The sequence below is a fragment of the Scatophagus argus genome, chromosome 15, assembly GCF_020382885.2.
Source record: "Scatophagus argus isolate fScaArg1 chromosome 15, fScaArg1.pri, whole genome shotgun sequence".
Taxonomy (NCBI): Eukaryota; Metazoa; Chordata; class Actinopteri; family Scatophagidae; genus Scatophagus; species Scatophagus argus.
Window position 1 is genome coordinate 2,540,228 of NC_058507.1, and position 17,208 is coordinate 2,557,435.

The 17,208-nt window shown below is 45.9% G+C and overlaps 1 protein-coding gene across 7 annotated transcripts in view; it reads right to left on the reverse strand.

The window, feature by feature from the left end:
- Window positions 1-17,208, reverse strand: part of fgfr3 (fibroblast growth factor receptor 3) — a 67,260-nt gene that overhangs the window by 9,248 nt on the left and 40,804 nt on the right. For 2 of the 7 annotated variants that reach the window (XM_046412151.1, XM_046412156.1), the window contains exons 6-13: window positions 10,898-11,021; window positions 10,538-10,728; window positions 6,501-6,645; window positions 4,013-4,188; window positions 1,215-1,363; window positions 779-900; window positions 525-635; window positions 252-442 (exon numbers count right to left, since the gene is read on the reverse strand). In XM_046412151.1, the coding sequence (XP_046268107.1) occupies window positions 252-442; window positions 525-635; window positions 779-900; window positions 1,215-1,363; window positions 4,013-4,188; window positions 6,501-6,645; window positions 10,538-10,728; window positions 10,898-11,021 (1,209 nt within the window). Of the gene's footprint in view, window positions 1-251; window positions 443-524; window positions 636-778; window positions 901-1,214; window positions 1,364-4,012; window positions 4,189-4,801; window positions 4,947-6,500; window positions 6,646-10,537; window positions 10,729-10,897; window positions 11,022-17,208 lie in introns of all 7 variants that reach the window. The other 5 variants (XM_046412150.1, XM_046412155.1, XM_046412153.1 and 2 more) reach the window with 4 other exon arrangements.

Here is a 17,208-nt window from a genome sequence, read left to right on the forward strand (position 1 = left end):
GATTTAACTGGCAGCTTGTTGTCCTTGTCTAACAGGCCCCAAAAAAACCCAAATTAATGTCCTTATTTTCTTGGTAAATTTAGAAAGGTAAGTACCAGCCAAAGCATCCTTATATTGGAAGGATTTCCCTTGTCTTTCTATTTCCTTTGGGATAATAATGAAGCTGAAACTGAGGCAACTGAACTCCTCTACAACATGCACACTACTGCACACGGAGCTCAGTCAAACAGCACAAAGCGCTGGCGGCTGACCTTCTGCGAGGCGAGGTACTCCATGCCTCGGGCCACCTGGTAGGCGCAGGACACCAGGTCTTTGAAGGTGAGCTGCTCGTCTGGGATTTTGCAGGTGTCGAAGGAGTAGTCCATGCCCGGCGGCCGGCGCGCCCGCAGGTACTCCCTCAGGTTGCCTTTAGAGGCGTATTCCACCAGGACGTACAGAGGACCTGCGTGCGACACAGAGTCACTTTCAGAGCGTGGCTAATTATGGCGTTAATCATCGTCTCGGAAATGCACCAGCGGCCTCACCGTCCTGCGTGCACGCTCCCAGCAGGTTGATAATGTTTTTGTGTTTCCCGATCATCTTCATCATCTCCATCTCTGACACCAGGTCTGACAAATCTTTATCTGTGGCGTCATCTGAGGACAGGGAACATCAGCACATGGGAGACATGAGACGAGACAAACCACAGTGCCGCTGACTTCCTTCGGGAAAGCACTGAGCGCCGTACCATCGCCTTCACAGTTGAGCTTGTTGGCGTGCAGATTCAACAGTCACTAACCTTTCAGCATTTTCACAGCAACAGTGAGCGGCTTGTTGGGCTTCTCTTTGTCGATGCCGACGGCCTCGGCCATCACCACCTGCCCGAAGCAGCCCTCGCCCAGAGGTTTACCCAGAGTGAGTCTGAAACGACAGCAAGCCAATGTCAGAGCTTCCATTTTCGCCGCAAGCAGTAAATTTAATTTCTCTCCGCAGTTTTGAATGACACCAATTTGACTGCCAAGTGCAGTAAGCGCGGAGGAAGGTGTCACGGTGACCTTGATGTATTGACGGCTCTCGTGTCTTTGCAGCATGTAACCGCAAAAGGACAACAGCACAGAAATATGTTGCTTGGCAGTGTGACAAAGCCCACAGGCTACCATCTTTTGCTTTCTGACAAGCGTTTAAACAGCAGCGACGAATGCAGAACCGTGAAACTGTTTTTCAGTGTTTCCTACCGTGTTCGAGGAAACTCCCATTTGGGATCGGAGGGCAGCTCCAGCTCTGAGACGTTGGCGAGCATTGGCCCGTCGCTGGACGACAGCCGGGCGATCCTGACCAATGGCGTGTTGGAGTTCATGGAGGAGTTGGAATCCAAGGACACCTGCTTGGGTGCAAAAAACAAACTGTTATAGACTCTGAAAAGGGCGAGATGATGTGTGTTTAAACGAGGAGATGGACAGGAGAGAGAGAGCCTCACATATTAAACATATTAACAAGATATTAAAGTTAGTCCTTATCTTTGATTGGACGTGTAACTGGCCTTAGTTACCATAAGTAAACATGGGCTCATTTTAAACTAAAGTAAATGTTTTGTTATTGTTTTCTCAAGTCAAATTTTTTTCATGAAAACCTCCCAGATGAATTCTTCACTTACATTTAAAACACTAATATTTTAAATGTAAAAGACAAAGCAAATGACCCTGCAGCTGAAAGTATAAATTAAACTGAACATTTCCTCAAATACCAAGAATGTCTGCAGAAAAACGGAACAGCAAAATTCATAAATAAAATTCACATTTTGAAAAAGATGTTAAAACTTCCTCTATTTAACCTTGGTTAGGTTGTCTTGATGTACAAACAACATTAAGGACCGGATGAAGTTAATAACTTGTTATGATGGAATTCCTTCGGCAGCAGCAAACAGCAAACATCACACATCTCAGGCCCAACGTCGGCGCTTTTTTCACCAGAGTTTCTCTAAAAAACAGTCTGACTGGTGACTTTTACAAACAGCCGGCCTGTGGCTGTGCACAGGAGGAAGCAGGCAGTAACAAAGACAAATGAACGAGGATGCAGAGGTGGGCGAGCGCGTGGCGAGGTGGGATGGACGTCTCTATCCATCAACGGGCTCCATCTCCAGACCGGCGGTCTGGCCGCCGAACCCGAGGGCCCGACGTCCTCCTGCCATTTATCTGACTGCTGGGGGGGCTGATGGCTGTGATGGCCCTGCTTTTGATGAATCTGTTTGTGTCAGAGTCTGCCAGCTCGGCCCCTTCAGGTGGGGTCCTGAAACAAACATGTCCACTTACCAGACTTCCATCTCCCAAAAAAAAAAAAAAAAATCTGCTGCGAAGCTTAAAAAAAAAGCCCAGACCACAATTTCAGAGGCATGAAAAGTAATATCAGATAGAACATGCCAGGGGTTTATGGGAGATTTACTCAGAGTTATGAAAAAGAAAGGAGAGAACCAGGAGATTAGCTTTACAAAAACTAAGCAAAGATTACAGAAAAATGCAATAAGCTCTCTGCCTGCACTGCCTTATAAGAGCATTTATATGAAGGCAACAGAACAGAAAAGATTTAGAGGCTACAATTAAAGCATCTCTCAAAGGATGAGGTTTATACCTGATAAGACTGCGTTTATGTAACAAGGACCAATTTGGAAAAAGTACATTATTTTACAACCTTTGGTTTTAAATTTGTGTGTTTGTTTTCTAAGAACTGAATAATAATTTTCATTTTTTATAAAAAAAAAAAGAAAAGAAAAGACGACCCGCTCATCTGCATTTGAGGCATTCAGATGATCCTTTGCAATCACGACATACGAGTCAATCTGGACGAAGCGGTATTCCCCGAAACCAGAAGAATGAAAGGAAGGCACTTCCTGATAGTTTTCTGAGGATTATATGATGTAATAAGAGAAGAAACAGAAGCTCAGGAGCTCAGACAGAAGTCTTCTGATGAGAGGAGAGCAAAGTGAACAGAGGACAGGACAAAAGTGAGGGCAAACTAATTAGTGCGGAGAGGGAAAGCCTCTGGCCGGGTCTTCGGAAAGCCTTTTCCCCTTCTTGGACAGGTCTGATTCTCATTCCTCAGACCTCTCCTGGTCCACACACTGATGGATGTTGACTCAACTGTTTTCCTGCCTGTCTAGAGAGCACAACCCCTCTGAACAATTTTACAAAACCAAGGCTTTCCCGAAAACATCGCTTGTACCACTGAAAATATCACGTAGACTCAAACCAGATCTGCATCTAATTCTGACTGACTCGAAATGTTTGTCAACCACATTTCCAGATCTGCTCCAAACCTTCAGTGTTTTTGGAAAGACTTGCTGAAGTTATGCAACAGTGCAGCGATTTTTTGCGTATTGCTCTCGCACAGGACTTATCTTGTCCCGGTCTTGGTTCTGTTTGAACTTTGCTCTTGGATTTGAGCTGGACTTAAACCAAGGCTCGTCTTGAATGCAGCCCTGAGAACTAATGACGTGAAGAGTTGTGCAGAGTGCAGGCGGTGGCCGTGCAGCTGCTGCACTTCGTGTTTCTGTCCAAACAGTTGAGGGGCGAGTGTGAGTTACACCGAGTGAAATCTAAAACTAACACTGACAGTCACAGGGGGCATAAATATCCCTCTGAGCTGAATCTGCTCCAAGATAAATGTGAACACATGTCAGCAGTGTGATGCCTTCCAACGTCCGCACAGCGTCATCGAAACGGCGGGACTGACAGACGTACAATAACCGTCTCTGTTTCTACCAGAGGTTGAAAAGACAGATACAAACGCTCCTGCAATATTCTCACTGTGGCAGCAATGCAGAAAAACGATTTCCTCACAACAACAATTAATTCACGGTGCTTCCTCGAGTTGTGAATGTATTCTTATTTCTTATTTTAATCTTAATTTCAGTTCAGTTTCAGTTCCCATTATTATAACCAAAGCTATAATGTGCACGTTGCAAGCTAAACCAAACAGGCGGGGAGAGGGACGCAGAGGGGAAAGGGGTTATGCGAATCTTGTATCTACTTTCTGTTACCTGTCTCTTGAGGGGGAACTTTGACAGTTTCTGCACGGGCGGCGTCGGCAGCGTCTTCTGCGTCGTCATCCGCATGCGGCAAAGGATGACGATGACCACGGCGAGGATGAAGAGCACGCAGCCCGTCACGTAGATGAGGATGTCGGCGTAGTAGTCCTCCTTCTCCGGGCTCACTGCTTCAGGAGGACGAGACGACAGACAAATGAGATGACAACAGGTCATCACAGTAATAACACTTCATTTTTTTTAATTTCCTACACTTAAACTCACCCAAAGTATTTTCTCTTAACAATCAGATAGAATTATTGCCTTGCTCAGTAGCACATTTCACCCAAACTGTTTCTGGGAATTAGTTTTGTATGGAATAACATCTATAAATCAAAACAGAAACAGATCAGAGCATAGTTTTATCCAGCAGCAGGTAATTGCGCCTGCTTCTCCCCGGGGAAGTAATTATTGTGCTGAACACCTAACACAGAACCGTCTTTAAATTGCCTCGTAGCCTCGAGACATTTAAACAGACGATCTGCTCTGATTAAAAAGCATCTTTCAGTGGAGGCGGGATGGCTTTGTTTCGCCCATTTAAAGGGGAGATGACGCAGCTGCAGAGCAAATTAACAAGGAGCGATCGATGATAATGTACAATAATTAGGTACGAAAATGAACATAAAAGATTGTGCTACAGAGCAAAACATGAGGCAAAAAAGTACAGTGGCAATCGTAGTATGTTTGAAGAGGAAGAAATGGATGACGAGAATCCAAGAGGCCACAGAGGGAACAGGGATATACCTGGAAGCACCGTGAGCCAGGCTGAGTGGTAAGCATAGCCGATAGAGTTCCCTGCCAGACAAGTGTACTCGCCCGCATCCTCAAAAGACACATTGGTCAAGAAGAGAACCTCTAGCTCCTTATCTGTAGTGTTAATACCAGCCGTCTGTGGAGGAGGAGGAGGAGGAGGAGAGGGGGAGGAGAGGGGGAGGAGGGGGGGTGAGATGGAGAAGGGAGGACAGGAAGAGAGAAAGAAGAGAGATTGTGAGCCCAAAGCTTCTTAGAGGAAACACCAAATGCACCCTGAAGGAAAAGGACAGGAGTGAGGAGTCAGCAGTGCTGCTGTCCCCTGCTGACAGCAACACCAACCACCAACGCCACCTGAAAACACCCAAGCAGCACCGTCACCACGCTGGGAGAGAAGCTCGCTGGTTCAATCTAAACCCAGAAACTGTTCCCCTTAGTGAGTCCTAAAAGTGTCTCTGATTCTATTTGCTTATTGTCTCATTTCAAGACACGAGCACTCAAATTCTTCAACTGAGTGGAAACGTGTTAAAAAACTGGTAAAATATTTTGATTGCAATGTCGATCAGTAAGAGACACAGTGTTACTCGACGATGTCAGTCTTTGCAGCCCTGTTTTCCTCACAGGGTTGGAGGTTTGTCTTGGCTGCTGCTACAACGCGGGGGTTTAAATTAAACCAGCGTAAAGTTCACCTGATGCCAGAGCAGATCAGCTCCCTCCACCCCTGCAGGAATAATGACGCCTCACGGGTGTGCCGGCAACATCAAGGATGCACAGTTTTCCTTCCCGTTTTTTAGACCTCTCAGAACATTCAACTTCAAGCATGCAATTTATGATGTTGTTGTGAAATGTTTTTTGGTTGGATATTTGACATCCTTTTGATCTTTTTTTTCAGTTCTTCCTCTCAGGGAAGCCTCAAGGATCTATTCTGGTTCCACTGCTGTTTCTAGAGATCTTTTCTTGCTTGCTGAGGACACGGATTCAACATGAAGACTTCAGTAAAAAAAGATAGAAATTTTCATTTTTTTAAAAATTTCACTTTCGGCTGAACAAACGTACAAAGACAAGCATTTAAGGTTCAGCATGGTTTTGTATAAATAACCTTGAAAATACTCAAAAAGGTCCATCACTGCAGTTGTGGCTTTTCTCCTCGGACTGATGGATGGTGTGATGACCAGGGGGGGAGACCGTTTCAAACCCGCTGTCTGATGTGGCCTGGCAGGGGGTGGGGTGGGGTGGGGCGCTCGTTCCCCAGGCCTCCTTAATGAACAGTGACATCCAGACCCTGTCATGAATCAGCACCGCTGCATGCTTTCATATAAAAGCACATTAATACAGCTGGAGAATACACTGCCAGGGAAATCAATATCGGTGTGTGTGTGTGTGTGTGTGTGTGTGTGTGTGTGTTGGATGTGGGAGAGTGAGGGCAAAGCTTTTGAAGTTATTGCAGTAATTAAAGGTGTAATATTGTGTTTGCTATTGATCGGTGGGGAAGACAAAGTGGCACTGGGCGTTAAAATAGATGATGGCTACCAGCTAACAAAAGAGGAACGTGTGTGTGTGTGTGTGTGTGTGTGTGTGTGTGTGTGTGTCCTGTTAAGCGAGCCAGCGAGCCAATCAAACCCACAACCAAGAGGAGCCCCGCAGAGAGGAAGAGGAGACACAGCAGAGGATGTGGCGAAGGCTCAGGATTTACCTGCTTTGTGTACCTTAAGCCAGAAAGCATTTTCCGACTTTCCTACAAAGTTTGAGGCGCGACACCAGTACTTCCCGCCATCTTTCTCTGTCACGTTGGACAGTTTCAACTTAGTGTGGGCCTCAGTGTGTTTACTGACAACACTCTGTGGAGGGAAAGTTGAGAGGCACAATGAGGCCCGAACAACAACTTCCTGCAAGAACACGGACAGAACATACGTGCTAACCGGGAAAAGTAGTGCATTTAGCTGCGTTTTTACCTGCAAATTAAGGAGAAAACTTTGTAGACATGAACTTTCAACAAGCAAGTTCGACTGTGAAAGTTCATTTCAGCTAAGGACAATAAAAAAGTCATCGTAACGAGAAACTTTTCACCAAATAAGTTATGACTAACAGGATCTCTGTAAGGTGGAAACGATCTTCCATAAACAAGTGATGATCAATATTGGTCAAAGTGTCATCAGAGGTGACATATTATTCGCATATAAACCCAAACAAGTATTACAACACAATACAGGTACTGAACTTTTACTTGTAACAGAGTACTCTGATATGCTGATACACACACACACACTCACACACACACACACACACACACACACACAGAAGGAGGCTGCCTGTTTGTGATATTAAAAGCATTACAACATCAAACCCGTAAGATCACACACACACACACACACACACACACACACTGTACACTGCACAGTAACACAAGCTGTCCATTGGTAGATTAAAGGCATTACAGTGTGTCAGTCTCCACCAAGTGTGTGTGCGCTGTGTGTACATAAACACACACACACACACTGCTTGTGACAGGCTCTCCAGCAGAGAAACTGCTGATGAATAATTAAACGGGCAAAGCACATAAAGGAGAAAACATATCATGTTTTATGGTTGCTTAATGAACATCCAGGGCTCGGCTCCAGACGCCTGCCTCTCCCTCCCTCCCCACGCTGGGGCGAGTCGCTCGTCGTTAACTCTTTTTCCAAGCATCAAAAGAGCAATTCAGGCATTTCTCAAAAAAGAAAAAAAGAGAAAAAAGTCTTGCATGACCCCCCCCCCCCCAGCCCACAGCTGCATTTAACTCCTACAGTATATGCCACACATGAAATGTCGCAGAGAGTCTGAATGAACTGTGGTGGGGCCAGAGAGGGAGAGGGAGGCGCACACACATCTCAGTAAATACTGTTTCAATTATGTGGTAGTCGAAAATAGAGCGTGGAGCCGCGGTCTGGGCTGACAGGCCTGCGTTCCCCCCACCTCCCCACCCGCCTTCCCTCTCTCTCTTTCTGTTGGCCTGTTTTTCTCCTCCTCTTCCTCCCTCCTTCACCTCTCTATCTTCCTCTCTTTGCCTGTCACTCTTTTCCTTAAATGTGCAGGATTTGCAGGTCGGTCTTGCGTCCGAGTCACTTTTCCGTCCGAGTCACGACGGCGATCGGATCCGGGAACGCTTCTGCGAGGCTCCCGGCCCGAGCTTCGAGTCTGAATCTGATGCTGTGACATGAATCTGAAGGCACCAAGCGGGAGGTTAAATAAACACAGAGAGAGATATTAAATGGATGTCTTGTTCCGTGTTGAGCACTGAGATAAATTTGTCATCTAATTATCGTTTCTTATGCGCGGAGAAAATAAAGTTTAATGGCTGTTTCAGTCACTTTAATAAATCACAAATTACTTTGAGCCAACTTTAAGGGACTGATGCAACATTTCTTTAGAGAGCTGACAGAGGCCTCACTGTGCCCCTCCTGTTTCGAGTCTTTATGCTAAGCTAAGCTAAGCGGCTGTAGCTTCATATTTAGTGTGCAGACATGACAGTGGTGTTAATCCCCTCACGCACAGAAAGTCAGTGAAGGTATTTTAAACTATTCCTTAAGGTTGTGAGGACTCCATGAGGACTAATGTCACATCAGGTTTAAGGAGGAGAAAATCCTTCACGCAAACTGTACTCAACATAAATATTTTCCGTTTCTGTCTAATAGCTCATTAAATACGATTAGTAAAGTGAACAAAGTAGCCTCAAGATGAAGCCAGCAATGTTCCATGTTTGAAAAGGTTTCTGTCTCCTGTCACTCCCATCTCTCTGCTCCAGTTTCAATCCCATCTCTTATTTCTTTCCTTCTGCTTCCTGCCCACTCAGTCTCTGAGACTCTCGGCCTCCATCTTTACCCACCGCTCTGTCACACCCCCCCCCCCCCTCCCTGCTGACTTTGCCCTTCGTTGTTCCTCCACTCATTTTTTCCGTGGCTTTTTTTGGGTGCCTCTTCACTCTCTCCTCCTCCTCCACCTCCTCCTCCTCAAACCACGCGACGCAACACATCTGACGGCAGCGGCGGTTAGCACAGCCCGTCTCTCTCCCTGCGTTGCCGCCACCACGGCAGTTAACTTAGTCCAAACCAGATGTTTGTTTTATTCCCTTGCTCTCTTTCGAGGCAGGGGAAAAAAAGAGAAAAGGGAGAGGCCAAATAAGAAAGCATAAGGCCTTCTTGGTTTTTGTTTCTTGCTTTTTTTGTTTTTGCGATGGGAGTCTTCCTCTCGCCGCCCGCCTCGCTGTGAGTTCAGGGTGTTGCCCTCCTCGCTCACGCCTGCTTTCTGCTCTGCTCTGTAACACCAGCGCTGCCTGGGGAGGTGATGACACCTCCAGGAGTTGCTCTTTAGCGGGCTGCGTTTATTTAACCAGTGTTTCACGAGGGAGCGCTTGTGACTGGCAGGTCTGAAGACAAACAAAGCGCATGCGGTGCCGACGAACACATTGAAGAATATCTGGTAGACAGAATGAGCAACAAGAGCCATTCAAGTTTTATCAGCGCTGGACTAACAGTGTAGCAGCCAAAGCCTCTGAATGTGAAAAATATGACCTTTAAAGTGGATTTATGCTTTTGTCAGGGTTCTACTAACACCTACATTTCAGGTGTTGTTTGTTTTGTCAGTTTCTTTTCTTAATCTGCCCTGTTTGTCATCTCTCAGAAAGTCAGAATGAAGCTCAAGATGTTTGCCGCTGACCGTAATTTAGGTTGGAAATTCAATAAGTAAAGTTCAGGGATAAACGTCCACATCAGGGCTACGGACGTACCACAGCTGATGAGATCGACTTGTGTTTTCTCCTTCACGTCGAGTCTGTTGATGGAGAACACAGCATGCAGCAAGATGGAAAAATAACTTCTTCTTCTTGTCTCTGATGCTACATAAATACACATTTTATGATCCAGCAGGGAAGACCTTCTCCCTGTGTCAGTCCATCACATGGTGAATCAGACAAAGTGAACGTGATTACACTGGCAATAATCAAAGTTTTACAATGACCTACATCAAGGCAAATGATTATTTACCTCAATCATAATAATAATAATAATAATAATAATAATGATGATGAAATATAGATTATAATATTTTCTAGAGGTAATGTACATGTAAATATGCTGTTTACTTACATTATGACCAGTTCAGACACTGGACTCTTCACTGATTGGTCAGTCCCTATTCTAACAATTTAAATACGTGGGGTGAAAGCTTCATAGAGTTGGTAGTTTGATAGATTTGGATCACTGACAGCCTCATTTTTCAAGTCATCAATGCAACCCTTCCCAGTGTCAGTCTGTAGCAGGAAATGAAAGACCGTAAACACGACTGCTTCAGCTATGCAACATATCCATCGCCTGTTGGATTCTTTCACGGCAGGAAAATTGGAAGACCATGAAGGAAAAACTAAAATCCACCTTTAATTACGATTTAATTGAAGTTAATCCACCTTCACGGGTTCAAGCAGGCCGACACTGGAATGAAGTTCCAAACTGAAGGAGTGCAGGTGTTGCACATAACAAGAGAAACCTGCACTGTGGTTCACGGTGATATTATCTGGCTAATGGGCAGGTGAAGCTTTTCTTCCCCGAAATCAGGATGCAGCGCTTGGCAGACGAGATCATCAAAGATGCGGCGCAGCGAAAAGCGCCCGAGGGCCCTGCAGACCCACCTTCTGCAAAAACTCATTAAACAAGACATTTGGGGGAGATTAATTCTGAGTGAAATCATCATCTGACCCACCTTCAGGATGTTGACGTAGGGAACGCCGTCGGGGCCGTAGCGGCTGCCGTTGACCTCGATGTGTTTCAGCCACTGGATGTGCGGCTGGGCGTCGCTGTAGACCTTACAGTGAAACTCAACGTCGCTGCCCACCACCACCGTCTGATTGGCTGGCAGGCCTGCCTGGAGGATGGGCCTGTGTGGCGAACGCTCTGAGAGAGAAACATGGAGTCATCAACACGAGTCATGCAGGGCAACGCAGATGTAGTCTTTTACCCCATCAACATCTTTCTTTTTTTTTTGCAAAGCACTTGTGCATGTTAATTTATTCACTGTTGACACAGAAGCAGAAGTGAAAGTAAATGTTTCTGTCTTGTTTACCTAAAACATCCAGCTGGTAGGTGTGGGAGATGGCGCCGTACTTGTTCTGCACCACGCAGGTGTAGTTTCCCCGGTCTGACGGCACAGCGCTCTCCATCACCAGACTCCACTGCTGGTGTCTCAGCTGGAGGACAGGATGGTCAGGACATGTCATCACAGCACATGTTAGTTTCTGAGGATACTGAGACGATCTGAAGAAATCTCTTATTCAGTGTATTTCCACATATGATAAGATACAGAATCAGGTTTAGATTAGATTAAGATTAAAGATTAAAGTGACATATCTTGTCATTGGAGGGAACTCACTCCAACGAAATTTGTGCTCTGCATTTAACCCACCCAAGTGACGTGCACACACACACACAGCAAACCCGGGGCAGTGGGCGACCGCGTGCAGCGCCCGGGGAGCAGTGGGGGTTAGGTACCTTGCTCAAGGGTACCTCAGCCATGGACACCGGTACGGGGAATCGAACCAGCGATCCACCGGTTACGGGTCCGACACCCTAACCGCTGATCCACGACTGCCCCAGCTCGTGTACATCTCATCCTTCATGAGACACATACAAGAACATTTTGGATGCAGCCCTCACTGGGTCCGAGATCACCACCCTCTGTGGCGTCAGATCTCTTCCCGCACTCCCTCCTTTGATATCCTTTGGTATAAAACATCACAGAAGTGGGCAGGTTGGTAAACAAGAGCGCCCTGTGCACAGCGAGGCGCAAAGCCCTTTGAACACACATTTAAAATGGTAATGCAACTTTCCTTTCATTGGTTGCATACTGCTTGACGCAGGACAGACATGATTAGCAACAATCTTTTCACATGAACGGGAAAGCCAGTTTGTGTGCCCACAGCAGTCAGACTGTGGTGCAGAATCTGGATCATATTTGGTAAGAAATGAGCGAGATGACAAGAAGAAATGTCGCAATGATTGCTTAACAAAGAGCCCAACAATGATGGCAAAAGTGTTCAAAACAGAAAGCCACAAAGGCCCAAATGTTTGAGCAATCTGTTGAGCTAAATGAAATGATGGTGTAGAACCTTTCAGATGGGTTTACTTTCAGAAGAGACGGCTCAGCAAAGTGTCTCAAAAGAATTTCCTCCCTTAGAAAAAGGAAAAAAAACGTGCAGTGAGAGCAGGCAGAGGGATTCCTGTTGCACCTTTGAAACTGGTTCCACCGTGCCAGTCAAGAGCAATCCATCCCGGGAGAGTCAAAGGGTAAATTTTGCGTAGTAATTCAAAGCAGGTGTGGTTGAATGGCAGCAGACAGAGATACTAACCTGACAGATTCAGAAGCTGCTCGGAGGCAGAGCGAGCAGCCAGCACGGCGAGGCGAGAACAGAGAACCTGCTACGCATCGATAGGCTGAGTCTCCACGGGCCAAAGCGGCGCGAGGGGTGGGGCGTGGGGGGGACCTCAGAAGCTAAGTGGAAACATGCGCCTCAGACGCCACTGCTGTGCGACAAGCGTGGGGCGAACACCTCCGAAAGAGGTCAGAATTACTAAAGACGGGAATGAGTGATGTCAACAAAGAGGCTTTTCAGGGTGGAACACCTCACATCACCTGCGTAGGAAAATGTGCCGACCCAGAGAGGACTCAGTGTTTTCACAAACGTTTAACCCCACGCGTTTAGGTTAGCGGCCAACCATTCACACAACATATACGTTAGCATATACACACTCTCCTCCCCTTCTCCCTCTGCACACACCCCTCGACTCTCTCTCTCTCTCTCTCTCTTGGAGGCGCATGCGGAAAATAATGTAACAGTGTAAATATTATGCCTGCGTGTGCTTTTCTCAGTTGCATGGTAACGTAGAGCAGGCAGCCCGTTCAACGCTGGCAAATGGTTTGTCAGAGCGGCTGGCTCCACCCCGTCTAACCCCCACCCTCAGAGCCCAGGAGTCAAACTGGAGTCAATGGCTGCTCTCATGAGCAGATGAGTGACGCCTTCTGCTGCGGTCGCTGAGCCCAGAGAGGTGGTGGAGGAGGTGGATGAGGTGGAGGGGAACGGCGACGCGGGAGGAGCGAAGCTAAAAGGTGGCAAAATGTGAGCCGAAAGCCGATGCTCAGAAGAGGCCAAGACCACCAACAGAAACAGAGACTGTGATCAGAGTTTTGGTCCCATTCAGGTCTTCTTTTGTGGTACACTGAAGCACTTTCACAAGGAGCTTCAGTTGAACTTTTGACTCCCCCGCGTTACAGCTGTTTGACTTTACACTCAGACAATCACGAAAAACTTTTGCATGTTGCCACACTGAGAAAAAAAAAAATCACAGCTTAGTTTCAGCTCAAAAAAATAAAAGCACAAATGTGTGACACAGTCTGTAAGGTGGCACGTAATCCTTTAACTTAATCTGACAACATGAAAATCCCCAAACACAAGGCTTAAATCCCAGCAGATTTTCGTCCGGTTTTGTATGAACTCATCTGATTATTTCACTTTACCAAAGTCTTTAAGTTTGAAAGCAACACATCTAAATCTTCAAGGTTAATGTTTTTGTTTTTTATGTCTGGGCGGGCAAGTGGGTCTGAAATCTAATTTCCCAAAAGTCAATTTTTAGTTGCCACTTGATTAGAGATTTTTCTACTGATTGGTGGCCATCAAATAGTAAAAAGACTAAAGTAACTGTCCTGTTTAATCACATTGCAGTCAAACTTGAGTTGGATAAACTCGGTAACTTAAATGTTTTTACCAAAAAAGTACATTTTCTAAGTGTGTAAAACAGGGTAATAAGTAGGTAACGCACAAGAGATCAGCCTGAATCGCTCAAAGTTAATAATTTGTGATAACTGTGAACTCTGAGTGACACTGCTGCTCTAAGTCCACCTTTTCTTTCCCTTCCCGCATTTAATTCTTTTCTCAATATGTGCCACTTGCTTTTATTACCATGTTGCACTTGCTAACCCCTGCTGAACCTGCAGCATTAGTCCCCAAACGTGATAATCCCATCCATTCCAATCACGCCAGATTCCAAACAGAATTAAATTATTAAGGAGCTTACGTTAGAGTCATACGAGGCTTTAAAGGTTTTATGGCTTTGGCTGTGGACCTACACAAGGGCACAAGCCATGGGAATGGACGTGGACTTTCACACTGCAAAAAGTGAGACATCGAACCAACACATGAGGTGGAGGCTGGGATTTGTATGTCGAAATACGTGGAGACAAAACGTTTTTTGTTTTTTGCTTGCCTTGCAGAGGCTGCCATGGAAAACAGTGAAGTTACTTCACCCTGCTGGCAGATTCTCTCACTTTGTTCAATCAGAACATAAATTCACGGCTCCACTGCCGGGCTTAAATGGTTCATAAAGGTACCGACATTTTTTGCAGCGTAGCAGTTGTCTGAGAAAACACAGGAAGCTCCGCTCCCTTTATAGTCCAAACCCTCCATCTTCACCTCACAAAATAGCCCTGTCAGAACCAGCGGGGCCAGTTACCAGAATTTATGACTGTGTCAGAGCGGACCAGTGGCTCGGATCTGTGCTACCGTCTAATTTGACCCACAGAGAAAGCGGAAACAGATAGAAGCAGTCCTCAAGGGTTCGCTATTAAAGCTGGCAAAGTTTGCCTGAGTTGGGCTCTGCATGCCATTGCATCGAGACAGAGAAGACTGTAAATCGCAGTGTGAGAATACAAGGAAGAGAACAATGGGCAAGAAAACAACAAATGGGATAATCGGTCTTTTGATACCTGTGGTGTGTTTCTGTAAAGCCACAGGGGAGCAAAGTGGGTGACCAACATTAAAAAGAGTCCAAAAATAATCTTGCAACGTGCAGAAATTCCTACAGAGACTCACAATCCAGGCTGTGTTAAAATCTGGATTGGAAAAACAAGGATTTAAAGTGCTTAAAGTCTTAAAAAGTAACAGTGTGGAGCCAGTTTAAGAGCCCTGCCTTGGAAACCTGTCAAAACAGGGATTTAAAACAAAATCAGTTAAGAGCCGAGCGACCTGGACGGAACGAAACACAATAATTACATTGTCAACTTTTGTCTCGCTTGTGCCGGCACAGTTTAGCATGAACACAATAAAATCCCTTCCGCCATATGTGGCGGCACACAACAGCATCGGCTTTGGCTGTCGAAGACTCGGCCGGTTCAATAAGCTGGCAACACGCCCATCTCTCCCCACCTCCTTCTGATGGCTCAATAGGGAGGCGAACTCTGACCTCCAGGCCCTGCCCCTGCATAACGGGGGAGCCTCCGAGCGCCACAGTTGTCTGGGAAGGCGCACAATGCTCGCGCACATCGCCCTGCTGGAATTTTATTTTCCATCTTACAAATGAGCCACACATCCTCTTTACCGTTTCATTTAGTTTCAACAAACGTACCGTTTAGTTCTCTGCGTTGCATTTCAATAGACTTACAAAGTGCCTGTGAGACAGAAGAGAACGTCTGAACAACCTCCAGTGCGCTCAGGGGAAAGACAAGATATATGGGCCTGTAGGGCGGGATAATCACAGGATTTGTCTCATTTTGCTTTTAATTATACTACCACTATTGCCATTTTCACACTAAAGTTGTTGATAGATGATTTGTTTTGCAGAAACTCCACTGTGAATCAGTGAAAACGTAAGGACACTTTTGAGATGTTACTCTGTAAAACCTGAAAACAGTCAGCATCTGCCTTCAGAAACAGGAAAAGTGTGTGAGAAAATTCTTTTCAGCAGCTGCAAGAAAAAGTGTGTTTTCGAGTGTGTTTCTTTATGTCACATAGTCTCATCTGCTCTGCATTATCAGCTTTCAGTCTCTTCTATTTGACAGTAAGCGAAGCTCCGACATCAACACAACCATGACTTTCTAAGGCACATTTTATCATTGATTATGCTGTCAGTTTGGGTTTGGTGTCTGCTGGGACACTCGCAGCTTGACAGATGAGCATCACCCTGCAAAACGTCCATCTTATCCAGCCTAATTAACCCCACTTTTAAATTAGGTGTCATATTTTGTCTCAACTTCCTGACGTTTCTTTTGACACGTTTCCAATAAATTCATGCAGGAGGGGAACCTGATGAGACTCTTCTCTATCTCTTCATACAAATGTAATCTTAGGCCTGTGCAGGAGATGAAACTGCTCGTGAAAGTGGATGTCTTTAAGGAACAAAGGAGAACACGGTGCATCCTCAGAAAGACCACTTTCTGCCACTCCAGGGTGGAGACAGGAGGTGTTCCTGTAGGCAGGTAATGGACCTTAATGGCCCGTTCAGTCAGTAACTTTCTCTCTCACTCGAGTGCAGATCTGAAAGCCACTCAGAGCAGATGACAAACTTGTCGGTAGGCAGCACGGATCAGCACGGATCGCCTAGCAAGTCGGTTACAGCCGCATACACGCCATCGGCCTCGAGAGACGTGTGACAAAATCATCCCATCGCCCGTCCAGACGTTGAAAAATCAGTCACGGCGCGATTCATTCAGCTGAAATTAACTACGGCTGTCAAATCAAAAATGATCGTGTCGTTTCAATATGGATGCGAGAGTAAGACAGCTTCACCTTCGGGACCCCGCTGCAGGAATAGAGTCTTTAGAAGGCCATTGTCAGGCTGTCAGGACTCAGCCTGACCCCCCTCACCAGCATCTGCACCACCCATCTACCCCTGACCCTGCTGAATGAACTCATCACAGGCATGGGAGGTGGGGTGACGAAGGTTTCGACACGGCGAGACTGAATGCACTGCAAAAAATGTCCTGACAGCACGTTGGGTCTGTCACGACGATTCAATCTTCAGCCACTTGGTGAAAACTTTAGGTCTTTCCTCCTGCCTTGGTTTTCATGTGTCTTTTTAAAGTCTACGATGATAAATATTCCCCTTTTCCAGACGTTGCTGTTTTTGTACCATGATCAAAAGGACAAAGACAAAAGAGGAACTTTTAAGGAGTGAAGAATCCAGACGCCACAGCTCTTCTCAGGGTGTCTGACGGACGGGTGAACTCTGGGAAGTGCAAACACCGATGAACATATGGTACGAGGAAAATAAGGATAACCATGTTAAAAATTAGGTGACAGCACATCACTCAACTTAATTGTGAATAAAACAACTTAATCTTCAGTGCAAACACCTCATACAGCAAAATGAGTTATTGTGCACAGTTTTGATGGTTAAGCGTTTAAAGATGGATTGAATTTTTGCAGTGTTAGGAGAGGTTTGGACATCACGACCGGACCGGAGCTCTGAACCACTGACCCCCCCCAATCATGAAGCCCAGCCTGCCTGTCACCCTCATTCTAAGGAAGATGACTCCCCCTTTTCACCTCCCTCAAGGCCAACAGAGACCACACTGTGATCGGCTAACTGGATTTTAAAAAAGCTCAG